At 52.1% G+C, this 24,256-nt stretch overlaps 9 protein-coding genes across 9 annotated transcripts; 3 read left to right on the top strand and 6 right to left on the bottom strand.

Moving 5' to 3' along the window:
* Positions 1-617: 617 nt before the first annotated feature.
* CC77DRAFT_1039798 (Prefoldin beta-like protein) lies at positions 618-2,069 on the bottom strand. Its single transcript, XM_018527172.1, has 5 exons — positions 1,681-2,069; positions 1,602-1,630; positions 1,489-1,550; positions 1,123-1,315; positions 618-1,038 (listed from the first exon to the last, which is right to left on the bottom strand). Exons 1-5 carry the CDS (start codon positions 1,712-1,714, stop codon positions 997-999), a joined length of 360 nt encoding a protein of 119 aa, XP_018386976.1. The 5' UTR covers positions 1,715-2,069; the 3' UTR covers positions 618-996.
* Positions 2,019-2,736, top strand: CC77DRAFT_1019486 (UPF0287-domain-containing protein). The gene is made up of 2 exons (XM_018524840.1): positions 2,019-2,142; positions 2,201-2,736. Exons 1-2 carry the CDS (start codon positions 2,106-2,108, stop codon positions 2,407-2,409), a joined length of 246 nt encoding a protein of 81 aa, XP_018386975.1. The 5' UTR covers positions 2,019-2,105; the 3' UTR covers positions 2,410-2,736.
* CC77DRAFT_807649 (hypothetical protein) lies at positions 2,391-3,945 on the bottom strand. Its single transcript, XM_018533288.1, has 2 exons — positions 3,944-3,945; positions 2,391-3,888 (listed from the first exon to the last, which is right to left on the bottom strand). The coding sequence occupies exon 2, from the start codon at positions 3,777-3,779 to the stop codon at positions 2,664-2,666; it is 1,116 nt and encodes a 371-aa protein (XP_018386974.1). The 5' UTR covers positions 3,780-3,888; positions 3,944-3,945; the 3' UTR covers positions 2,391-2,663.
* A 387-nt stretch (positions 3,946-4,332) lies between these two features.
* On the top strand, positions 4,333-4,738 carry CC77DRAFT_1060355 (small nuclear ribonucleo protein-like protein G; the record flags this gene model as incomplete). The annotated part of the gene is made up of 4 exons (XM_018528331.1): positions 4,333-4,362; positions 4,411-4,482; positions 4,533-4,640; positions 4,694-4,738. 4 exons carry the CDS (start codon positions 4,333-4,335, stop codon positions 4,736-4,738), a joined length of 255 nt encoding a protein of 84 aa, XP_018386973.1.
* Positions 4,739-5,209: 471 nt separating this feature from the next.
* On the bottom strand, positions 5,210-6,501 carry CC77DRAFT_1093887 (APH-domain-containing protein; the record flags this gene model as incomplete). The annotated part of the gene is made up of 4 exons (XM_018529708.1): positions 5,210-5,927; positions 5,985-6,181; positions 6,242-6,340; positions 6,403-6,501. 4 exons carry the CDS (start codon positions 6,499-6,501, stop codon positions 5,210-5,212), a joined length of 1,113 nt encoding a protein of 370 aa, XP_018386972.1.
* A 1,281-nt stretch (positions 6,502-7,782) lies between these two features.
* CC77DRAFT_1030357 (hypothetical protein) lies at positions 7,783-10,031 on the top strand (the record flags this gene model as incomplete). The annotated part of the gene is made up of 2 exons (XM_018526584.1): positions 7,783-7,955; positions 8,006-10,031. 2 exons carry the CDS (start codon positions 7,783-7,785, stop codon positions 10,029-10,031), a joined length of 2,199 nt encoding a protein of 732 aa, XP_018386971.1.
* Positions 10,032-10,533: 502 nt separating this feature from the next.
* CC77DRAFT_1039794 (N-acetyltransferas-like protein) lies at positions 10,534-14,089 on the bottom strand. Its single transcript, XM_018527171.1, has 2 exons — positions 10,952-14,089; positions 10,534-10,888 (listed from the first exon to the last, which is right to left on the bottom strand). The coding sequence occupies exons 1-2, from the start codon at positions 13,930-13,932 to the stop codon at positions 10,666-10,668; spliced, it is 3,204 nt and encodes a 1,067-aa protein (XP_018386970.1). The 5' UTR covers positions 13,933-14,089; the 3' UTR covers positions 10,534-10,665.
* A 176-nt stretch (positions 14,090-14,265) lies between these two features.
* Positions 14,266-17,275, bottom strand: CC77DRAFT_960708 (dipeptidyl-peptidase 5 precursor). Its single transcript, XM_018535613.1, has 4 exons — positions 16,503-17,275; positions 15,161-16,452; positions 14,782-15,104; positions 14,266-14,717 (listed from the first exon to the last, which is right to left on the bottom strand). The coding sequence occupies exons 1-4, from the start codon at positions 16,808-16,810 to the stop codon at positions 14,439-14,441; spliced, it is 2,202 nt and encodes a 733-aa protein (XP_018386969.1). The 5' UTR covers positions 16,811-17,275; the 3' UTR covers positions 14,266-14,438.
* Positions 17,276-18,222: 947 nt separating this feature from the next.
* Positions 18,223-24,150, bottom strand: CC77DRAFT_960706 (hypothetical protein). Its single transcript, XM_018535612.1, has 2 exons — positions 23,919-24,150; positions 18,223-23,861 (listed from the first exon to the last, which is right to left on the bottom strand). The coding sequence occupies exon 2, from the start codon at positions 23,741-23,743 to the stop codon at positions 18,428-18,430; it is 5,316 nt and encodes a 1,771-aa protein (XP_018386968.1). The 5' UTR covers positions 23,744-23,861; positions 23,919-24,150; the 3' UTR covers positions 18,223-18,427.
* Positions 24,151-24,256: the final 106 nt, after the last annotated feature.

Below are 24,256 nucleotides of genomic sequence, written 5' to 3'. Positions count from 1 at the left end.
GTTTTTCCAAGACTCGGACCGGTCGCATCACCGGCATACCGTCTGTCTGGAACCTTGCCTACTGCAGACCCCTCAGGCTAGCTGGCGATCCTGTATGCGAGTCGCATCAGCAGCTATCATTCGGCAGCCCTACCAACACCACCCCACGTCCTATATCTCTGCCGCGTCGTCACCACTGCAGCCACAGATGACATTCAGCAAGAACATGTCTTGTTGGAGCTCCTCCTGGCATGATCCCAGCCTTCACCGACGTCAGTAATCATCGCTGTTCGTTGGGCTCTTGCACATGTTGCATACAGCCTTGCTCCAGCTTCACTAAGCCAACACACAAGATGACGGTCAGGTCAGCCACTAACGACTCGACCCCCGGACCGTTCGTCATTCTCTGTGAAGACTTTGCCGGTAGCCTATAAGCTACGTGTCCGATTTCATGGGTGAGATGGTGCAGATCAGTGCGTCGGTTTGAGTAGGAGCCGACTGGACAACGCATCTTGCAGAGACCCCTGGGTTTAGGAGCACGTGCTGAGACAACGGTGGAGTCCTAGATCCTTCACTCTGGTAAGCACTTACGTAGTTGGGAGCTTGTGGGGCCATTCAAGTTGCATGTGAATCTGATTGGAAGAACAGTAGCTGAATGTCCAGCTATTCGGATCTGTTGTGGCTGGTTCAACCATGGAATTTGGTCTCCCGTATGATTGTGTGAGGTATACTACACGATTGATATAGACGCTGTTCACCGGCAAGCCTTCACTTGTCGTCAAGAGGCTATGTTATTCTGCTGTGGTATGCTGTGCAAAATCAGAACACAGAGATACCCAATTGCGGCCGTATACTCCGCCATGAAACACACAAAACCCTGACAGGGTCCCTCTGCATCCATACCAGTTCCAGTTACTGGAGACATTGCTGCTGTACTCGTCTGCATCATCTTATGTGGTTCCCAGCGTATGCAGTGTGCCCGTCCTGTCAAAGGGTCATTGCATGACTGGTATTTTTCTATTGCCCTGGCTGTTGGACGACTTGAACATTGTTCTTCTTCTATAGCGGCAGAGTTAGTCTTGTAGTCTCGAAACAGAAGCCTGGCTCAAAGCTGTGCAAGATTCCAGCGCACTGCGGACGTACCTTCCACTTCTCCATTTCATCTTGTTTCAACTTGTACTGCTTGACTAGCTCTTCTAGTGCCTGCTTCAGACCGTCTGAATTGGTCTGTAGGATCGGTACAACGTCCTTGACCGTTCGCTCAGTCAAGACACCGTTGATCATGCGGAAGCATTTCCGGTCTCCTGGCAGTGGTTGCAGCGTCTCCAAGACGAGTCTGGTGTTTGTCAGTATTTCCTGTGTCGTAATGGGGATAGAGAGCAGTGTAATAGCACTAGGAATCCTAAGTCATGGAGCGATGCAAGGCTGGCGCAAGGGAGAAGCGGTGTAAGAAGGTTTGCGAAAGATGGCGTATCGTGGCTTCATAGTTGTGATATAGTCCAAACTTACTTGTGCTCTTCAGTCTCTTGTTCGATATCGCCAATCTTTGAGGCAATCGTTTGAAGTGTGTTCTTGGCATATAATCAGTTTGCATATCCTACGTGGGTACCATCTTTCCTGACCTTGTAGTTTTGATATGTGGTTTGGAGCTCTGTTCACGGGTCAGCGAGTTCGACAGAATCAATTATCGCCACCATATACCTTGCTGCTTCTTCAACTGTTGTTGAGACGCCATATTGACGACGTAACTTTTTGATGTGTATCCTGGGAGGAGCAGCGTCGACGGTCGTTGCGGGGAACTCGGAGGAGAAAGAAGATTCTTGACTCAAGGCGTGGTACGCACGCCTAAAGAGGAAAGATACTCGTGACGTCCAGCGAAGGGTAAAAGAACGTGACACGAGTAGAGTAGAAAATCCACGCGAATCTTGAGGGTTTTGATATGAAGTGGCTTCCGCGTGAAGGCGCGCGCGCTCGGACGTAGTTCACCAGATCTTCAACGATTCGTCGGCAACTTCGAGGTCTTCAAGATCCCGTCCCGACTCGGCCCACCAGCACAGCTTCATAAAGTACTCTCCAGCATTCGTACCAGACATCGTTGCAAACGAAAAAGCCCGCGCACATCCACGATGCATCCTCATCTACACACCGAAGAAGTTCAAAAGAGTGCGCCACCCCTCCCCTCTGCCAATCCTACTCGGCCTTTCTAACACCTACCCCCAAGACTGCGCAGATGTCGTCGCAGCGCTAGAAGAATGCCACAACCAAGGCTTCCTCTGGAAAGTGACGGGCAATTGCACTGACGCGAAATACAAAGTCAACATGTGCCTGCGCGGGCTGCGACTTGAGAAGACAAAGGCGAATCGCGAGGCGGCTAAGGAGAAGAGGGAGAGAATACAGAAGGTGTGGAAGGAGTTGGACGAGAACAAATGAGCATGAGAGGGAAGAAAGACGTGCGATAGAGGCACTAGGCGCGTGTGCAGATCACACTGCGAAGAGGAATTGCATATGGATGGGAGTTTACGGACACGATCGTCAGAGAGCTTTCAGGCTTTTGTATTATATCATGGCAGTCATCAGGCGTTACAGGAGCATTCAGGCGCTTTCATGAATGATGTTCTTAATATTACTGCACAGGTAGCCCAGCATCTCCCTGCTAGAGCTAGAAAGTCCAGTTCAAACAAACGCTACTCAACATCAGACTCATCGCCAGATCTACCAGCTATTGGTGTAGTGCCGGCCAAAGGAGTAGTACCCAAACTGTCCAACCCCCTCTCTGTGATCAAGCGGCCTCCCTCAGCACTGTTTGCCGGTAGCGCAGGAAGACCTGACTCCTGGCGTAACTTTTCATACTCGTCGCCTGTTTTCTGCAGTTGCTCTTGGAGATACTTCTTCCGCTCCTCAATCCTAACCCTGTCGTCTTTTAGATCTTGCAGCTTCTGCAAGATCAAGTTCTTCTTCTGCTGCTTTGTCTGTATATCGATTGTGAGACCCTCGAGGACCTCGTCCAAGTCTGGCAGGGGCGTGATGCGCGGAGGTGTCTTCGTACCGTCGTCTTCGTCTTCGATCTTCTGGCCGTATCGCCCTGCGCGTGCTTGAGCTGCTGCGAAAGCGGTGTTTCTCTCTTCGTCCGAGTCCTCTGTCCCGTCATCTCCTGAGCCACCCTCGGCGTCATTGATAAGTTCTGCCATTTCCGCACGCCGTCTCCGTTGCGCTTCCCTTTCTGACTTGCGACCGAGCGAGATCTTGCCATCTTCAACAAAATCGTCAAAGCCCTCGGCTATATCCTCATCGTCATGTATCAGACGCGTCTCTGCATACTTGTCCTTCGGCCGTAGAGAGATTTCATTCCTGTGTTGCCTGAACTCGTCCTCTCCTTGATCGTCAGATGCCCATGCGCGGTCCTCATCGTCTATGGCGTTCTCCTCAAGGGCTAAACGTCTTCTTCGCGCCTTCTTCTCTCGAATCTCAGCTTCTGTGGGGATTGCGGATGACGCCTCGAGCGAAGCGACAGGGCCAAATTTCGATGCGATATCGAGGGCTTGCGTCTCTTCTTGGTCGTCGGCGGACGTGTTCAAGTCCTGAGGTGTTGATGGCGTCGAATTTCGCAGCTCTGCAATGTAATCCTTGCTATATTCAGTTGGTCGAGCGGCTTCTGGTACGAGGGGTGAACGCGCCCGCAGTTGCGCACTCTTCTCTAGGGCTATACGACTGAGGTTCGCTTTCTTCGGGGTCACGACGGCTGCGTCGCTCGAGTCGTCGCCGTCATTTGCGTCTTCGCCTGGGCCGAAAGATACCCGCATGGATGAGCGCTTCTTTGCTTTACCAATCGTTGGCCGCTTGACGACTACAAGGCCAGTTAGCACAAAGCCACCAGAGTCGCCAGCTTTCAGGTCGGCCTGGAGGGATTCGCTGTGAGTTTCCCCAACGTCAGAAAGGCTGGCAATTGCGATCATTGGTGACTGACCTGTAGGCTTCTGTACTTCGCTTTGCGAGTTGTTGGCGCTCTCGGCGGTGGATTCGTCGTCATCGTAGCTACCAATCTTGCGCGCGACGCGTGTAGAACCGGATCGCTTCATCATGAGGATTGTTATGCGGAAAGTCTCTCCGTCATATGGAAACCGTGGGTATGGTGTGGAAGAGATGCGTTCGCGCGCACATGTCGTGGCTGCCGCCTACGCACGGGCCCTCCGCAAAATCCCATGGAGCTATCCCACCACCATGCGCAACGCTGCTCTTGCTAACATCACGCGCGTCTTTAGCTCACCAACGACCAACACGAGCAAACCAACTTGAAGCCGTCACCAGGAACTTGTACCGCCGCACCCAAGCTCAAAACAAATTAAACCCGCCAAGATGCCCCAAGCACAGCCGGAGCTCAAGAAGGTGAGTTCACAACGCCGACCCATACCTCCAGATCCTAACCTCCAAAAGTACCTCGAGAAGCGCGTCCTTGTCCAGCTCAATGGCAGTCGCAAGGTCATGGGTATCCTCCGTGGATACGATGTATGTTTCTCCATTCCACACCGCTTGTAGACTTAGCTGACACTGAGTAGGTCTACTTAAACATTGTACTCGACGAGGCGCTAGAAGAGAAGGCTGGCGGTGAGAAGGTGCGCATCGGCATGGTTGTCATTCGAGGAAACGCCGTGGTCATGCTTGAAGTATGCAGTCCCAAGTCCAGAAAGGATAGAAGTAAAAGCTAATCAAATCGCAGGCGCTTGACCGCATCAACCAGGACGTACCCAAGATCGGACGATAGAAGACTACACGCGCAAGCGACGAGTAACACGGCATCTGTGGTACATCGAACGACGGCAAGAGCAAGGCAGATGGCAGATGGCAGAATCAGGGCATTACAAGGCGCATGGGCGTTTGAGGCGCGAACACTTACGGGTATGCCTCATCGGGCCCCTTTCGACGCCTGGCCACTCAGAGCACCACGATCATGAGGACATCTTGTGGAACATGTGTTGACATTTTCAAATTTACAGGACGATACTGTACCCATATGATACCAGCTTTGGGCAATTTTCTGGGGCAAAGATAGGCTTGGATCTCGATAAAAGAATCTGGTAGAGAAAAGTGCAAAGGAGCCCGGCCATTTCTATCTTCAGAGTCAGAGAATCAACAGACCACCTTTACAGCTCCCAGACGACGCTATTCTCAGACGATTCCAGCATATTTGAGATGAATTCGCTAATACATAGCATAGCTTACACAGATCAAGGGACTACAGTTTCGCTCTCTCCTCATGCCCGCTCTTGAACTTTTGCACAAGGCCCCATGCAATCTCCGAATAGGGCTTCATCATGGCCGCATACGTCTGCGCCTGCTCGCTACTCGCTTGTCTCAATGCATACCGTGCCGCAATTCCTTGCATGATGATAGCACTCCTATATGTGCTAAACGCGTCGCCCCAAGTGAAATCAGGTCTCGGGTCCCAGCCGGCTACCTCCGAGTACCATGCGATGAGTTGCTCGCGCGTAGGCAACCCGGGTGTAGCTCCAGGCTGGAAACCCTTATGCGCGCGCCCGATAGACATGGCGATTTCATTCGATGCTGTCACGTAGGGCGCAAGGACGTTGTTCAGATCAGATAGCGGGTGCCCAATGGTGCTCATTTCCCAGTCCAGAATGCCAATTACCCTGGGTTCTGTCTTGTGAAAGACAACATTGTCAATCTTGTAGTCGCCATGTACAAAGGTCGCGCGGTCTTTTGGCTGTGTCTTTGGGTCCTTGAAGAAGGCCACCATGTCGTCCTGGTGTGGTATCTTTCCTACCGGTTCCCCAGTCTCCTTGTCTTTGGCGGAAGCTTGCGACTGGGAGATTGTGTTGAAGGTTACGATCTGGCGGTCGTAGAAACCAGAGTTCTTGCCATATGACGAAAGGTTTACAGAAGATGGAGATACGCGGTGGAATTTCGCGAGCGTAGTGATTGCGGAGTGCCACCTAAGAGTACTTGTTAGCACGGTGATTTGTTTCTACATGGTTATGAGGACTTCATACATCTTCGTTCGCTCCTCGGCTGTTACGCCTGGAATCGCAGGATCCTCAAAGATGCGCCCATCGAGAAAGTCCATAATGTAAAAGTCGGTGCCGATGACGGCTTGGTCTTGACAGAGACATAGTGCACGTGGAACAGGGACATCTGTGTTCTCCAGTGCGTGAATGATTCTGTACTCGCGGTCGACTTTGTGCGCTGTCTACATAGCTTCAAGTCAGCTTACGGTGATGGGCTTCTCGAATGGAAAGCCTCGTCATACCTTTGACAAGAGTTGACCCGGGGGTTTCTTCCTCAGAACGTATTTCTTTCCATCTTTATCGGTCAACTGATACGTTGGATTTGACTGTCCATAACCAAACTACATGATCAATCAGCTCTCGTTTCCAAACAACGTCCCCAGTTCTTCCGGAACAGCCGTACCTGCTTCACATCCAGCGGGACTTTAATCTCGGGTACATTTGCGGTGACATAGCGCTCCAACGAGGCGATGTCGATTGGTTGTCGTACGCTGCCAGCCATGTTGAAAGCGTCTGTTGAGTAAACATGGTGTGGGCGCGCGAGCGGTGATGTAGTTGGCGCGGTTGACCATCACCGAAGCGTGAGCCGAGGCAATTGTGGAACATGGGGAAATGCGCTCGGTCGGCGAGTCGGGAATGCCTGCGACTCCGCGGTTATCTGAATCGATGCTGTAGGGACTTTTCCATGGTTTAACGTTTTTTTGCTATTGCGAGAGAAGGTATCAGAATAACGGTCTTGGGGGACTGTTATCTTCTTCATTTTGCAACCTTCGTGACTTTTGCCTTTGTGATGATCAAATTTATTGTCGTTCGATCGCGCTGTTACGTTCGCAGCTAAAAATCAAACTATGGCCTATTACATTTGTTTTGATAATTTTCATCTGTCCAGACTTCAGCACATATCATGCCCGATTACGCGGCTGCCGGAAGTTCTGACTGTCTCCCCCGCTCCTGCTCGTCCTCACGTGCCCACGCGTTCAATGCGCAAGGTTCGGCGTCCTTGCGTCCGCGAGCAAGGACATGGTTTGCGTCGGAGACTAACTACGCGTATTTGATTGTTATGCTTTTGTGGCTTCGAGCGGGAAGACACATGGCTTGCATCCTAATAACATTGATATAATGCTGGGATGGTTGAATGAGGTGGCTGAAATGTGAAAGTCAATTCACTTTACGAAACCTCGTACGCTTCAGACAGCCAGTAGCATTGTCTAGTATGCAGATGACAATCTCATCGTGTCGATGTACAAGGCCGTTACTATGGTGTCATTGGTATTGAACCGTCTTGCTTTTTGACCGTTCCCATACTTGGATGATCTGCACGCTACTGTCGTGTACCATGTCTAGTACGACCGTTCATGACAGTTTTGACGATGCTTCAGAAAATACGAGACGACGAGAAGACACGAGAGTGTGGTGGAAGGATGGGTTGCGGAGGGAAAGGAGAGACGTTTCCCCTGATGCGAGGGGTGCGATGGATTGGGCAACGATCGGTTAATTAAGTCATGCTCCTCAGTCGCCGCTACGTTGGCAGTCCAACCCCTGCCATACCATCTCATCAAAACAAACACCGTCCTGCCTGCCCTGTGACACTCCAAACAGGTCGACCCTGTCAAACGAGCCGTCCGGTATGGCGTACCCGCACACTCCTAGGCGTCTTGGAGCGCGCCCTGCTCTCCACCCCACTGCCTCGTCGCCCAACCTTTCGTTAAACGCCAGCAGAAACATCGCACGGCAAGCATCGCTATCAGCATTAGTAGGCGCTGGAGGCTCGCCATCAAACAGGATGGGCGCAGACGGAAAGGACATAGACGTCGGCGACACGGTCGACGTGCCAGGCGGCATGATCGGTGTCGTCAAGTTTGTTGGCAGCATTCGGGGTAAACAGGGCGTCTTCGCGGGAGTAGAACTGAACCGCGAGTATGCAGCGCGGGGCAAGAACGACGGCGCAGTCGATGGGTACGCATACACAACGCTCGACGTATGCGCGCATACTGATGTCTCTCCAGTACACAATACTTCGATACCTCTGTCCCTGGCTCTGGCATCTTCCTGCCCGTACACCGCGCACAGAAGCGCATCTCGGCCGACTCGTCTGACTTCGCACCTGAGCCTACCACGCCCTCGTACCACAACAACTTTAGCCTCTCGACCACGGAGAAGCCCAGCTTCAGTCCGGATACCCCGTCAATGCCACTGCCCAAGTTCTCCCAGTCGGTCGGCCCCGGCACCCGTACCACCAGTCCCAAGAGGGTACCCTCAGCAGTACGACCCTCATTCAGACCAGAATCTCCCTATCGCCAGAAGCCCAGTGCAACCCCTGCCAGGAGCGGCGGACTGACACCCTCTGGCTTCTCCAAGAGCGCAATCGGTGCGCCACCAAGATTCGCAAGTCCCGCACCTCCTCGTTACGCCAGTCCTGCGCCCAGGGCTGCTCCTCCACCAAAGCCACGGACACCTGGTCCCCAACGACCCTACTCGCGAAGCAGTTCTCGTCTTGGTCATCAGGATACTATTGAGGAGGACAACGAGACGACGCCAGTTGGTGCAGCGCGAACCAGCAATGATTCCATGGCCAGCTACAAGCATCGTAGGCCGGGCTCTCGGCTAGGCTCGTCTCCGAATGAAGAGGTGCAGCGCCTCCAGGCGCAGTTGGAACAAAAGGAGAAGCAGCTTCAGGAGCAAGCAGCGTCGCTGAGCGAGATGGAAGCGAGTTTGACGGAAATTCAGAGCCTGATACCTGAGGACGGAATGGATATGGGATCGGCGCATGGCAGCAGTGAGCCGACTGATGTAGCGCAACTACGAGCACTTCTCAGAGAGAAGAACGATAAGATCGCTATGCTCACATCTGAGTTCGACGCACATCGATCCGACTTCCGAAGCACAATCGATACCCTAGAGCTAGCGAGCACTGAAACTGAGCGCGTTTACGAGAAGAAGGTAGAGGAGCTACAAGAAGAGTTGCGTGAGTATGCGTCTCGTAGCGAAGATGTCGAGACTGTAGCAATGCAGTTGAAGCAACTGGAAGAACTTGTACAAGAGCTGGAAGAAGGCCTGGAAGACGCGCGTAGGGGCGAAGCAGAGGCCAGAGGCGAAGTCGAGTTCCTGCGTGGAGAAGTCGAGAGAGGGAGATCCGAACTCCGTCGCGAGCGCGAAAAGGCTGCTGCTGCTCTTAAGGGGGCTGGCGCAATGGTCGAGGCGCCTCACACGCCAGGACAAAGGGAAGTCGAGCAACGCGACGATGAGATTCGTGGTCTAAAGGCCATCATACATTCATTGAGCTCTGGTGGAGGAGATGACCGGCGCTCACCTTTGTCGCGGCAAAACTCGTCTGTTGATGCCGAGGAGCTCCAAACCGCGAAAGCAAACGCAGAACGTCTGGAGCGCGAAAAAGAGGAACTCCGCGGTCTTGTAGAACGCAAAGCCTACCGGGAAGAAGAGCTAGAACGTGAGCTGGAGAAGCTGAAAGCTCAACTTGGCCTTGCAGAGCAACGGGAAAGCGTAATCAGCAACGGCATGTCAGAGCACACCGCCATACCAGAAAAGCCGTCAGAGCGAGATTCTAAAGATACTGTTGTTAACTGGAGAGAACCGTCTCAGCACCCTCGTCGCGATGCGCCTCCTGCGCTCTCCGCAATGCCGGAATCTGACGGCCGCTCCTCCGCTAACAGCAGCCTCCTCTGGTGCGAAATTTGCGAAACAGGCGGCCACGACATTCTGAACTGCTCCGCTATGGGCGGAGATAGTTCGTACCCCAAGGAAGACGGTCTACGCAACGGCAAAGACGTTGTCATCGAAGGCCTCCGCGGCCTGTCCGTCTCCTCTGATCGCGCCCGGCCCCCTGCTCTTAGCCCATCGAAACCACCCGGCAGCGCGCCCACAGCTCCTCTCCCCACTCCTTCGTTCAACGCGTCAAACTCCGATCTCGTGCCACCCAAGGGTGCAGCTATCGCTGACCCAGATAAGTGGTGCGCATTGTGCGAGAGTGAGGGACACGATGTTACGGCCTGCCCAAATGAAGACGCCTTCTAGAACGAAGGTGCAGATATTACAAACGTGGATGACTGGTGTCCACTGTGTAAGATCAGGGGACACGGTGTCATGGAGTGTCCGTCCCTAGTCGGACTTTGACTTGAAGGTGGAGAAGGGGAAGGACTGGGGAGGGAGAGTGCATATGTCGGTCTCCATTTCCACATTGTTCGTGATTATGCGTATGATATCCCCATGATTGAATCATTTCGAATCTGTTTCTCGTTAGCAAACGTATTGATGGTAGCGACATGGGCTCTCCTCTAAACTATCTTATATGCATATATAATATCATAATCTTCTGCTTCATTTGATCGGGCATCAGGGCTTTGATGAATCTACACAAAGAAGCTCGTGTTACTTGAGTTGTATTTGTGAATCACCATCTGGACAAAGCGCTCCCTGGAAGTATATATGGAGTTCTGGGTTACAACATTGATAGGACACTAACAACGCATTCCTCTAGGGCACATATTTAAAGATGATTAGAATTTACGAAACAAGAGGCTCCTTTGTGGTGAGATATCAATCATGGACTAGTTAATTGAGTACTTATACACAGACAGCACCGATTTTCCCATAGATAAACAATACGCCTGAGAAACTCCCTGATTATGCATGCACAGCGCGTCTCCAATCAAGCCTTCTTACCAGACTTGTGCTTCTTACTCTTCTTGGCAGCACCTTCCTTGAACTTCTCAGCCTCCTTGTACGCCTCCTCAACCGCCTCGCCGACTTTCCTCTTCTTCTCGCCTGTCTTGACAGCGACAGTCATGCTACCTGCACCGCCTTTCTTGGCCGCGTTTTGGATAGCGCGTTCGGCTTCTTCCCAGTCAGCAGCTCCTGTACCAATTTCGTATCTGTTGGGTAGCAAGGTCAGCAATGCGTATAAGTGGACGTAAGGTCGTTTGTGATGGACTTACTTGTGCAGAGGCAAAGCATCAATCATGCTCCTTTGTCTTTCCTTGTCTTCGGCCAGGAACTCATCCCCGCCTTCCCTAAGCTCCTCCTGTAAATCCTTCTCAAGGGGCATGAAGCGGTGGGCGTCATTGGCGGCCTCGCCATCAGCGCCATTCTCTTCTACCTCCATAGCGTCGGGCATAGTCTCCTCAACGGCGCCCTCTACTATACCGCGGAATGCTGTGGCGGCCTTTCGTACAATCTTGACGAACATGGCCATCAGCTGACTAGAGTTGAGGTTGAGTTCCTTTTCCACATCGGAGAACTCTTTGCGTTGCAGCCCAATAGCAAGAAGTAGTGCAGTCTGAACACCGCTAAGTTTGACTTGGCCCTTGAGACGACCAGTAAAGAAGAGAGTGGCGATGGGAGGCAACATGTCTAGAATGACGTGGTAGTCAAGCATGTTATTCGCGTAAGAGTCTAAACGCTTGAGGTCGAAAGGCGTAAAGAGAGCGTCCAATTCGGCTTTGCTAATGGGTTTCGCGGCGAGGTCGGCGTCTAGTTTAGATCCCGCTGATGCGGACTCTTCTATTGAAAGAGAGGTGATTGAGGGGAATGACCGGAATTGGTATGACAGAAGGGAGAGGAAGCGCTTCTGGAAGTCCTTAGCGAAAGCAGCAACCCAGCTTCCGTCTGACGAAGTGGTTTCGAGCGAACGCAGCATAATGCACGTATGTTCTCCGGTGAGATCATTCGGTGTTTGCCTGAGGTAAACCGGGACGAAGGACGCGCGTTTCCAGAACTTGTGAAGTTGAGATGTAAGGCCATACGAAACACCAACATAGTCGAGCTTTGGCGACCTCAGCTCTTGTAGCCGGGCAAACAGCGGCGGCATCTCGTTAGCTTCCCGAATCTTGACATTGTCTTTGAGGAGCGACTCATTCTCCAAATCTTCCTCTGTCACTCTTCGCATCTGTTCCACCTCCTGGGGCTCGGTTTCCGACAAGCTAGCAAGCTTGCCATCGTAGAAGTCAACAAGAAGTTGTAGCGCCTTTGATCCGTATCCCATGTTGACATACTCTGGGTTAGTTGCTATTCGCACAATACGAGCTCCTGAAAGACTGGCGAAGTTTTCGTCTTGAAATTGCTGTGAAACGATCCAAGGGATGAGATCACCGCCCGCACGCTGTCCTCTGCTCAGGCTGTTCAACACGCTCTCCCTGCTGATTTGGCCTTCAAGGGCTACTTGGATGACACAGAGAGGCTCAGGGAGCTTGTTCTCCTCCGTAGGTCCAGTGAGTACGAAGAGCTGATGTGCAGGTGCATCTGACATGAGCTGGAGGTCGTTGGGCGTGTTCTTGTAGTGACTAGCTACATACAACGCCATCATCTTCTGAAGGAATTTCTCGGCAGCAGGGTTGTAGGAGAAGAGGGTATCGCGGTTGACATGAAGGAGCTGGCATTTGTCCGGATGAGGGCATCCTTGGGTGATCGACCTTCGGGGTAGTGTTGCATCAAGACATAGAAGATCGTTCATCCATCGTTCGACAGAATCACCTTGGGCATATCGAATAGGTTCTGACAGTGTAATTTCCCGGAGAGATCGGCCGGTCATAGATGTCTCTGTAGCGTCCTTTGTTTCCTTTCCAGTCGAACGGTCTACCACGGAAGTCGAGCCATTGCTACCTTTGCCTCGCGACTGCTCGCGAAGTTGCTGTATGAGCTTCAAAGAGAGCGAACGACCAGTTCCCTCGTATCCGTTGATGGTCGAGGCCATAAAAACCAGGTATGGCCCCATGAGTTTCCGTACGAGTGGGAGAGGGATTGCTGCAGCCTCATCAATAACCAAGAGTTCTGCTTGTCCTAGGACATGCGAGTCTTCGGGTCTGATGTATTGGATGACTTGTCGGTGTTGGCGGTGTAACTCGATTCTTACGATAGCTTTGTTCTGATCCGGTTGTGTAGACTGCATGATGGTGTAGTCTTGATGGTCTGCATAGTTTAGGGAATCGAATCCCTTGAGAATAAATTCGAAAAGCGTCTTCAAGTTCTCCGGGCTAGGTGATGTGATGTAGATGTTGCTGTATCCATGCGCTACTGCCGCTGCCACTGCAACACCCAAAGCTGCTGACTTTCCACGTCCACGGGCCGCGGTCAGGGTCACGGTGCTTCGAAGCGTCTTTTCGACAATAGCCTCCACGAATGTCAGCAACGCCTTCGCTTGGTCTACAGTCTTTGCGAGCTTGACTAAGTCTCCAGTTGGAGGCGAGTCTGCTAGCGACTCCTTGATCTCGGCCAACTCTTTCGCCTTCGGTGTCTTGCCCTCCAACTCTTGGTCTGGTGGCGGTAGCTGCTTAACATGCTTTCCGCCTGAGATGGGGAGCACGTTCAGCTCGTCATCGACAACCAAGCAACTATCGCACTTTCCGAGTGACAACAAGAAGCGCTCATTGAAACGCGCTACCACGTCGCTGTGAGCCTCGGTCCGATATCTTGAATGAATGTCCATGGACATTGTGTATAGCTGCTTCAAGCTGCTCATGCCCTTTAGCAGCAATATGACCAGTCCTCCGCCTTCGACCGTCTCTATCGTCCTTGCTAGTAGGTTCGGCGTAAGCGCTTCGAAGTCTTGCAGGATACACATGCCGTATGTGTTACCCAGAATCTTCTCGGTTTCCTTGTAGTAGACGTATCGGATATTCTGTGTCGAGACGAATAGTTCGAACGGGTCTTCGGTGTCGACATCGCGGATCCCACGCTTGATCTCGTTCTTGATCTTCTTCTCGCGCTTCTTGCGGTGACTTGAGAATCCTAGTAGCTTGTTCTTGTACGCCCACAGCACCGACTTGTTCAACTTGACATCCACGTTCAGAAGGATGTGGTAGAGATTGACAATGACATCTTTCTGGCGATCGCCAACTACTACGAAGAAGCTGCGCTTCTTTTCCTGGGCGCCATTGCGAATGAGGGCCGGTATACGGGAGTCGATAGCTTTCTTCGGCATCTTGAGAGCTCCGCAGGCGTTGCCGCCTCTTCTTCGATAACGAGCGGGTCTAGGGTGGCGCAAGCGATCTCTCGATAGTGTTTGGGTCGCGAAACAGTATCGGGTAACTTGACGGGCGGCGACTCGTGTGGCCCTTGTTGTGGTGGGTAATGGGCTGCGTAGTGAGGAAAAGTTCTGGTCGCGACGAGCCGCCCGAGAAAATAATCCAGGGATCTCTTATCGATAGCACCAACGCGCTACCTCCAAGCGCAGCGTGTACGGGAACAATGACACTAACATTTCAACCACGACTACAGGATTTCGTCTCATCAAACATTGACACAAAAAATAGCGAGTACCTTGAAAGCATGATCAAACAGGCGAATCTATATACATGCAAGCTTCTTCTCATCACGAACGTTCACATCATATTGTAACGACGAGAACGCATATACGACAACGAGGCACGTCATGTGTCCGCACGGAACATGAAACATATCATATCGTAAGAGGTGGCTAATAAAACGCTACTCCTTCTTGATCACCTTCTGGGCCTCCGTGTACTTCTCCAATCCGACATGCTCGTTGATCCAGTCCAAAACAACTTTATGCCAAACGAGCCCATTCTCGGGCTTCAGCACCCAATGGTTCTCATCTGGGAACGTCAAGAACTGGCTCTCTACTCCTTTACACTGCAGCACGTTGAATGCCGCCAAACCCTCACTGATCGTTAGCCTGTAATCCAATTCGCTGTGAATTACGAGCTGCGGTGTGGCCCAGTTTTCCGTGAACCTGGACGGGTCCCACTGTAGAAGTGAAGATACGAAGTCAGCACACGTCCCACTTGCATCTCATCCAGTCATGACTTACCTTGGCCCAGTTTTCCGGGTTATTCCAGAGTGTGCCTTTGATATCATGGAAAGGGAAGTACAACTCTTCAGATGCCATCTGGCCGGACATGCTAAAGACACCATCGTGGGTTACCAAGGCTTTGAATTCGCGGCCGAGAGGGTGTCCTTGAATCCAGTTCATCATATACCCGCCATAGGAGGCACCGAGGGCAACGGCGCGTTTTGTGTCAACGTAATTGACGTTCTGCTTGATGTAGTCGAAGCCCAACACAAGGTCTTCGTACGGCAGACCACCCCACTGGCCCTGGATGGCATCTGTGAAGGCTTGGCCGTAAGATGTGCCTAAGATATCATGTCAGTGTTTGTCTTCGTAGAGTATATACCTTGGATCCACATACTTCCAGTAGGGTTCGGGCAAATGACAACGTAGCCTTGCTCTGCGAATACGGCAGGATTCCACCGCGTACTCCATCCATCAGTCCATGCACCTTGCGGTCCGCCATGAACGAGAAAGGCGAGCGGATAAATTTTCTTGGACGAGAAATTGCTGGGCTTTACAACCCAAGCATGAACCTTGGTGCCGGATGCGGCACCGTCCCAATGGATCTCATCGATCTGATGGCGTGACAGACCAAACATAGACCCAGAACGCGTGTTCGAAGAGATGTATTTGGTTGTCAGATGATCAGGATCCGCATCATACGGTCTATCATCAATAGGAAGATCGTAGACAGTCGTATCGCTGCTTTGAGCGCTTAGAGGGACAAGGGAGTATAGTGAGTTCTCAATCAAGCTAGTCGAAGTCACGAAAACGTCGCCATTTTTGAGCACCTTTGCAGAGCCGATCGTTCCCCCCTTTACAAGAAGCGATGGCAGAGGCTCCTTCTCTCCGCTTGGTTTAGGAGGCCCGGCGCTGTACAGGTTTCCACGACCATGTGACTCTGCGGTAAAGTAGAGGCGCCAGTCGTCGGGGCTCCACGATATGGACTGTGGGCTTCGGTCCCACTTTCCTTTACCATCCTCAGAACCGTAGAGCAGAGTGACTTGCGACGGTTTCTTATAATCGTGGATAATGAACGGTTGGTTCTTGTCTGACTCGTACCCATCAGTTTTCATGGAAAGGAACGCGATCATACCGCGCGAGTTTGACCAGACTGGAGACGTGCTGGCACCTTCAAAGCCTTCGATGGTAGCCTTTTGGATTTCCGGCATGTCTTTTGAGTGGAGATCATCCCAGAAGCTGTCAGATGCGGAAACATAAATGTTGGTTTTCGTGTGCGTCGCGGGATTAAGATCAGGATCCTTCGATGTGAACACGAGACCGTATTTCGATATGTCGAAGTGGTCTTTCCCACCAAAGGGTTCGATTGGTGACTCCAGCTTCGTCCCTTTCAGCGCATTCGTTAGAGGATGTCCAAGCTCGAAGACATGAGACTTTTCCAATTTCTTCTGCTGAAGCTTGCCAAGCCATATCGTGTTCCGATTCTCTGTCACGTAATGATCCCAGTGGCGAACGAACCCAGACTTGTACAGCTTGCCTGATGAGTGAGGTTTCTCGGCCTTCTCTGGGTTGAAAAGTGTGCCATCTGGCTTGGCTTTGCCAACGACAGCGAGACCAAAGACGCCGCCACCAAGAGCATAGATCTTGGAGTCGCTTACTGGTCCTTGTATCGTGCCAGCAGTGTGTTTGCTAGAGCATTATTAGCTGGCGTACACTCGGGATGATAGCACCGAACATACCTCTTCTCGAAGTTGTCTGGAGATCCAACGACTATGTTTGTAGCCCCATCGTCATTGGACTTCAATAGTAATATGGTTTCATCATCTAGCCACGAAGGTTCGCTGAAGGATGCATCATCTGTGACGAGACTGGTTTGTTGGCTTGCTGAATCCAGAACACGGATCTCAGATTTCTTCGAATGCTCAGAGAAGCTGTATGTCGAGACGGAGTATAAAACTCTTGATGCATTGGAATTTGGAACGCCCTCCGAACGGCGGGGTGCTTCCAAGAGCACTTCAGGTGTGAATCTGCTAGCTCTGATCGTCATACTGGAACAGGCCTTAGAAGAAGGTACCTCTGTGAGATGTCAGTTCCACTCTTGGGATAAGAAGATACCTATTTCCAGATCCTGAGCCATTCTGTTGATCTCACTACCTAGGTATGCAGCTACAGGGTCTTTTGGTGCTGGTAAAGCTTCAGAAGCGGTGTAGACCCAACTCCGAGGATGACGAGCATATATCCAGACTCGATGTGGAGCATGACCGGATTCATCGCATCGTCAAGCAGATAACTGATTGACGACTGCGAATAGCTTTTGTTCATGGCTGAATGTATCTTGCTGTCAAGCTCCATACTCCCAAAGAAGCAACGACCTAGGACGCCCGCCACGCATGAAGAAGGAAGTCTACGGGTTGATAAGAGAGGCTTGAATAGCGGCTTACCAAATGATAAATTCTTTGGGAGACTTGACGACAGCTCTACGCGTCTGGCAGGTGGTTGTATAAGATGTGGAGTAATGGTTGCAAGAGAGAGCACCGTGGTAGATGTCGCGAGATGGATCTAAGCGGATGTGGTTGGCCGACCCCCTCACGCCAGCCACCCCACCGGCTAGCGGCGTTCTTTGTGTCATCACTCACCGACGTTTGCATTGCCCCGCCCTTGCTATCTGTGCGATGTCGAACGATTGCGATGACTTGGTCAAAGCAAAGCTCGACGTTTTGTCGCGTACGTATCACGTTATATTGTTATTATTTCTCGAGAAATCCAAAAACAAGTCCAGGGACAAAAAAAGTCCTGTGGCGCAGTGGTAGCGCGCCGTTCTTATAAGATTCGTCAGACTCTTATGACCTCATCTAAGGTTATGCGGATGCCGTGGGTTCGAAGTACGTGATTTCCATGATAGAGTGATTCGAGTTTCTTTACTAACAGTTCTCCCAGCCCCACCAGGACTAGAGACTCATCTCATTTTTTGCTCTTTTGTGCGACATGGTGAATGTTCACGCATCGCTCACTTGCGAAGAAGCTGTCTTTTTGTAGGCGGGGTTGTCCTTGCACAGTGATGTTTCTTTTTACCTATCTACCCACCTGCTACGATTCCACACATCTCGTCCTAGGTCAACATTACTACTGTACAAGCTGTTGCTCTCTCTGTTCATTTTCGCGAGAAGGTGTAGAAGAATGAGCCGAAAACAGAGCTGAATTTGTATTATCTCAAAACGAATGAGTGTCTCGGCTGCATGTGGCAAAGGACTGGGTATCGAGCTACGAGATCGCAAAGAGCCACGTCTTCATCGCATCCAACATCTCCTGCGTAGGCTTCAGCTCTATAGTCTGTAGGAACCTATTTCCGGGTTTAGGATGGACAACAGGTCCAGAGCCGGCACTATGTCGTTCATTGCATTCGAAAGCGTCTTGTGCGACTGAAGTGTTGTGCTGGCAAGGGGAAATAGGTAAGAGAATACCAGAACGATATATTAGAATATTTCGAAGCAACCAAACTCGCTATGCCAAACCTGCTAAACACACCATGGTATACGCTACGCCGTCATTATGTACCCTGAGCCGCAGCCCAACCAGTCATGTACCCATTCATAATATCATTACCAATTCGCGTCTAGCCAGACGCCAATTGCATTAAAACCAGCCAAAGCAAACCTGATGCCCTTTACCTCCAAATCTGCCACTTCTTCTTGCGCTTCGGTACAACGAAACTTTCCTGACTCATCTCCTGCTCTTGCCCACTTTGGCTTTCCTCATCCTCATCGGCGCTATCGAAGCTGTCTTCTTCGTCATCGTATCTGCCTCCGCCAAGGTACTTTGCCCCAACACCAGCACTGCCGTTGCGTTGTGGATAGGCAGGGTAGGAAGAGGTACGGTCGTAACCACTTCGTTGTGGTTGTGCAGCATAGTCGGCACGTTGGACTGGTTTCTCGGTGTACTCCGGATCTACGACATGCCTGGGCGCTATGGCAGGATGAGTCTTTCCGTCCCGGCCACCACTGGTGAAGTAGTCACCACCTGCTGTGTCTTGTCTGGCTTGGAGGCCTCCTCCATCTCGTGAGTAAGGCGAGTTCGGACCGGCGCCGACGATCGCTGGATGTGGCGGGTATGATTCGCGCTTCGCTTTCTTTTGTGATGGTGTATGAGCAAGGACGTGAGCATCATGCTCCCATTTCTTGTCGTGTGAATGTTGATTCAAAATACCGCCCATAGATCTTCTCTGCACCTTTGGCGTTGCCTCTGGAGAAGGCGCAGGCATTTGTGACTTGTGAGACGAGTTATAGGTAGGCTGCTTGCGTGTGGAGGCGGAGCGGGATGGCACCACTGTCGTTTGGGTCGTCGTCTGGGTAGCGGAGGGAGGTGCCGGTTGACTGACGTGCCGTTTTGCGGCAATGTTCTCCCACGCAGAGGCTCTAGATGAAGTACCTGCAGCTGCATCCATGCTTCGCCGTCCATAGTTTTCTGGGGCGAGGTTGCGAGGTGTTCCATTCGTCTGGGTTGGAGCTATGTTTGCAGCTGTGTTAGCATGAAAACCTGAACTAAGAAGGTTCTCACGGGCAGCAGGAACAGCAGGGCCAGTGGAGACGACGGCAGCGGTGGTAGCAGACTCAGAGTTACGCCTTTTGCCAGACCCAAAGCCCGGCATGATTATCCGGGGTCCGACTTTGTACTTCTGTTCTGGGCGTTCTTCCTCATCTTCGCTCGAGATTTCCCCAAGTTCGCTTCCGCTTTCGCTGCCCGAAATGGAGTTTCCGTCGTCGCCAATCGTGGCCTTGCGCTTGCCACCGAAGGCGCCAAAGAAACCACGGGACTTGGTTCTTCCTTTCTCGACAACGCCATCCTCAGGTTCGACATAGGTAAGGGCTGGTACTAGCAGTCGATATGGTGTTGTAATACCCGCTGGGTCGTGCTGTGATACTTCGACATTGAGACAGATGTCAAGACCGCCCTCAAGATTGATGAATTGACCGTGGTGTTGCGCACTCTTCTTAGTGAGTACGCTCGGACGGCGGTGAAAGTTGGATGGTCTATCCTGCGACAAACTGTGTCGACTTAGGGGAGGTGTCGCACTCTCGGACGTGTCAGGACGGGCGGCATCGACTGATGCACGGCGACGGAAGAGTGATGTCAAAGAGTTGCGTCGTGAACGAGCGGGCCTCTCTGGCTCGGATCGATCAGGCGAGAATGACGACTGTGGTTGATGGTGGCCAATTTGCTCCTCATCGGCAGCAGCATATGCAGGATTATTGCGATAAGACAGAGGCGGACCACGACCTCTTGCTGAAGGTCTTCGCTGCTGGCCACTCAGTCTTCTCACCAACTGTCCTGGTGCAAAGTCTGACATCGATCTTCCCATACCCGGTCCATTCTTCGGAGTCGAGGGTGGTGATGGTGTCCCTGGTGGTGAAGAGCCTGGCTTATACTCTCGAATGCTGCACCAATTTCGGTGGGGCAGCAGATGAGTGTTGTTTCTCTTCTTGCCGTCGACGCCATGAGTGAACAGGGGTATCATGTCTTCATCTGTTTCCGAATCGAGGTGATGTATCTTGTTGCGCTTGTTGATGATATCTGCCATCACGTCTGGAGGCGGTGTGTTGACTATGGCTGAAGATACCACGTTCGGCATGTATCTGTGATCCTTGTCCTTGGGAACATTCAACTTCTTGTTGCTGTAGAATTGACCAACGGCTGCTAGATGGACGTCACCACCAAGTATGGTAACGCGTACAGATTTGGTCGAAGCAATGTGTTGTAGCTCTTTGATGAACCAGTTGCGCTCTTCTTTGTGGTGCTTGGCTGTCCAATGGTCGTCTAGGTCGTCCAAGATCTCTACACCTCCATCGAACTTGTTGACAAAGTTGCCCAACATCCCCGCACGACCAAGGGCCTTGAGAGGATCCATAAGCCTGCTCGTGAGTATGTTCTCGAGGAAGTTCAGGCGAGGGTAGGCGATAGGTACGCCAAGAAGCACGATCAAGTGCTTGGTCTCACCCTTGATAATCTCGTCTTCTAGACGGTCAAAGATAATGTCGTAGGAATCCTCGGTGAGGATCTCGTCCCGTTGTCGCTCTGTACGGCAGTCGAGACCGAGGAATGCTACCTGCCGGCCAAGCTGCATGAAGACGCTTCGAGAGCGCTCTTTGATGTATGGGCCTGGGCTCTTTCCAAGTAGCCATGACGGTTCGGTCTTGTCAGTTTCTGCGGGTACCGATTGATGTTGGAAGAGCATGTAGTACTTGAAAGCGATAGCACCAACACCCGTGAACACTGGCGTTTGCATGAAGTGGTGGGGATATGATCCGAAGCCGTCGATAATGTCGTGGTCGTCCCAAATATTCACCATCGGGATCTGTGAATTAGCCATACCGAATAAACCCTGCGAGAACCACATCGCATATCGGTCGAGGTAGAACTGCTCGAGCTCGTTTTGCATCTCCTCGGAGAATGGCTGGTGATGCTTGTGCATAGGATTTCTGTTTTCGGTCCACTGCCTGAATAAGGTCGTCTCCCTCATTGCAGCATCGTTGTAGATCTGGTCACCTCCGCCGATCATTACATGGAACGGGCGGGTCTGATGTGTGTTCAGTACATCGCGCCATAGCGGATCTGGACCGGAGAATTCATTTGAATCAACGGTGGCCGAGAATCCGTTGCAGCTGTGAAACATGATGTTCATGGATTCTCCTTTAGCTGGGACCCAGAAGCCGATGGCGGGGCCTTGATTGATCTTGTATGCGATGCGTGTTTGGCTACTGCCAAGTTCGACTTCGATATTGAAGCGCCAGAAGGTCACACCTCGCTCAGCGTACAGGCGAACACCAGGAAAATCGCGAACTTTGCCCAGCTTCTCACCGTCCTTCTTGTGAATGCGAGTAGACTTAGCACTCGATCCATTGCTTGTGCTCCGGGTTTGAGAAAACAAGCCAGTGTCGTCTTCGACTCGCGATAAGTCCTCATTCTCTGCGAGTTCATCTACCGGCTTGACGTACAGCGTCTTCCCAGTACGTGACACTTTAATCTGGCCTTCGATGGGATCGACATAGGATGGGTCCAACTGGTCCTGACTGATCTCTTCTGGTGGAGGAGGAAGTATGTCCATTGGCTGCTTGAACAATCTTAATGTCGGTGGTTTAGAATACGAAGAAGAGGCATCGACAGTCACGATCATGATGCTGCCTCGCCAGATTTCACGTTCCCTCCCTGGTACGCTATGATCTCTCCGGAGACCGGTGTAGCGTAAGAGCGGTCCACACTTCAAGTACAGTGGTGGGTTGAAGGCAGTTGGTATGGGAGTGTCGTCAGCATAACCATCGTATGTTGGCTCCGCGTATCCACTGGAACGTCTTCGTCGAGAAGCTTTGCTCTCTTCCCACCACGCTTTATTGCCACTGTTGGCTTTGACTGGAGCATCTAAATCCAGGTCATCCGCAGTCAAAAGACCGATTGGTGCACTTCTCCATTCCTCAAGCATAGGAGCGGGGGTATATGTCCTCTCTGGCTCATTGTGACGGCTGAATCGGCGGTTTTGTTTTGCTTCAGGATCATGCTGTTCTAGATCCGACTCGGACTCGGAGAACATGACACTCTTGCGGTTGGTTTGAGGAACAGGTGGGATCTGAACGGTCCGAGGAACAGGAGGAATCTTACGCGGGAGTTGCTGATTGTCATTCTCTCGTGGTGTTCCCTTGTAGTCGATAGAATCCTGCTGCATTTCCATCTGTGCGGCCATGATTCCTCGGCTATCTCTTCGTCCCTGACTTCTCTTATCCGAACGAGATACATCAGACGGTGTTGAAGTATCCCGGACGCCTGACAGACCAAGTCCGGAGGGATTGGCCACAGCCTTCCTGGGTACATTCTGCGAAGGAAGCGTACTTCGATCGCTAAAGCTACCAGCTCCCCGTGAACCTGCCGGTTCTTTGCCCTTCAGACTGCTGCTTCGCGGAACGGCAACGTCGGTGTGCGGTACTTGCTGATAGCCTGTGGGGATGGCCTGCGCCTTCTGCATGGTTATTGGTTGAGCGGATTGAACTGCTCCACCTTGCGCATCTTCAGGATGCCATGGCTCGCTGAGGTCATAGGCATAACCGTCGTCTGATTCCAAGTCGCTCATGGGCGGGGACATGGGCGGGGACATGGGTTTGTCCTGTATCGGCATGGAGACCTGTCGCCTCCCATTGTTTTTCGAGGCTGGAACGCTGGACTTTTCCGGTATGGGTACAGATACAACTCGTTGTTTCTGTGTTGCTTCTTGTAACTTCTGCGCGGCTTCATGCTGTTTTTTTGCGGCTTCTCGCGCTCGTCTTTCCCGCATCTCAGCCTCAGCCTTTTCTTGAGCAGCCAGTTCCGCTTCAAGAATCCTTGCTCTTCTTTCTTCTTTGCTGATGTCATCTAGCTTTCCCTCCAGCTTCTGAAGAGGCGATCGATCGGGCACAGAGGGTCTGCGCGAAGAGCCGCGTCGTTCGACGGTTCCTGCCAAGGGTTCGACTGGGGCGTATGGAGGTGACCGCAGTTCGTACAGCCTGTTAGCAGCCGTCTGTATAGTTGCTTGCTGTCTGCTCGGGTTCAATTGGATAGCTGGGTCTCTCGATCGACCGGAGCTGGAGCGCGCAGGCACTCTAACGCCTTTGGCATATGGATCCCTGTATGAAGAGGGTGGTGCACGAGGGACTTCTGGCGCAGCCGGCACAGATTCGCTCATGGCGCCTGTCGTTGGGGGCGGTATATGTCTGCTGTTCCGCCGCCTATGCCCGCTTCCAATGGTAACGTTGCCGTTCAAGGGCACAGTTGCGACAGGCCGCGCAGTGTTGCTGGGTACGGTATTCGACATTTCGGGCTCTGGTGGGGATGCGCCTGCGGGCTGCGCATCGGCTGGGCGGCGATAGGAATTGCGCTTTTGCGGATTGGCGTCTGGGACTTTGACCAGAGCAGGGTTAACGGCTCGCGATGCGTAGGAGCCGCTGTTCCTACTGTTCTCCATGATGCGACGAGATCATGGGATCGGCGGTGGTGGTAGTGGTGAAGCAGGCGGGGCGTATCACCGTCCTGTGAGAGATGGGACGAAACTAGGTCAGGCGCATCTATGTAGCTATGTTGCACTATCACACGAACTTGAGACAGGGCCCTCAATTGCAGTCCTTTGTGGTGGTAGCTACCTAAGAGTGCCGAATGCGAGTGCGGAGATGCGGCGGAGGTGTGCTGGGATGTGCAACGGGCGAAGATGAAGATCTCAAGGTACAACGGGGCGCAATGACGGTGATATGTCGCGGGAAATTAAGAGGAAACTATATGCAAGGGAATAGGAAGAGCGGTACGGATGCAGGGAAGAAGCAGTTATCCATGGCCAGCGCATGTCAGAAAGGTGGTGGCGGGCGCGGTAAAGGTGGCTGGGTGGTTGACTGCAAGATCTTGGACTGGACAGGCATCCTCCACACGGCTCGCACACCCACGCCAGGGCAGGTGCGGCCACTAGGGCCACAAGGGGAAGGCGCCC

Source organism: Alternaria alternata, assembly GCF_001642055.1.
Source record: "Alternaria alternata strain SRC1lrK2f unplaced genomic scaffold CC77scaffold_8, whole genome shotgun sequence".
NCBI lineage: Eukaryota > Fungi > Ascomycota > Dothideomycetes > Pleosporales > Pleosporaceae > Alternaria > Alternaria alternata.
Note: the sequence above shows the minus strand (reverse complement) of the source record. Positions and strands in the feature narration are given on the sequence as shown.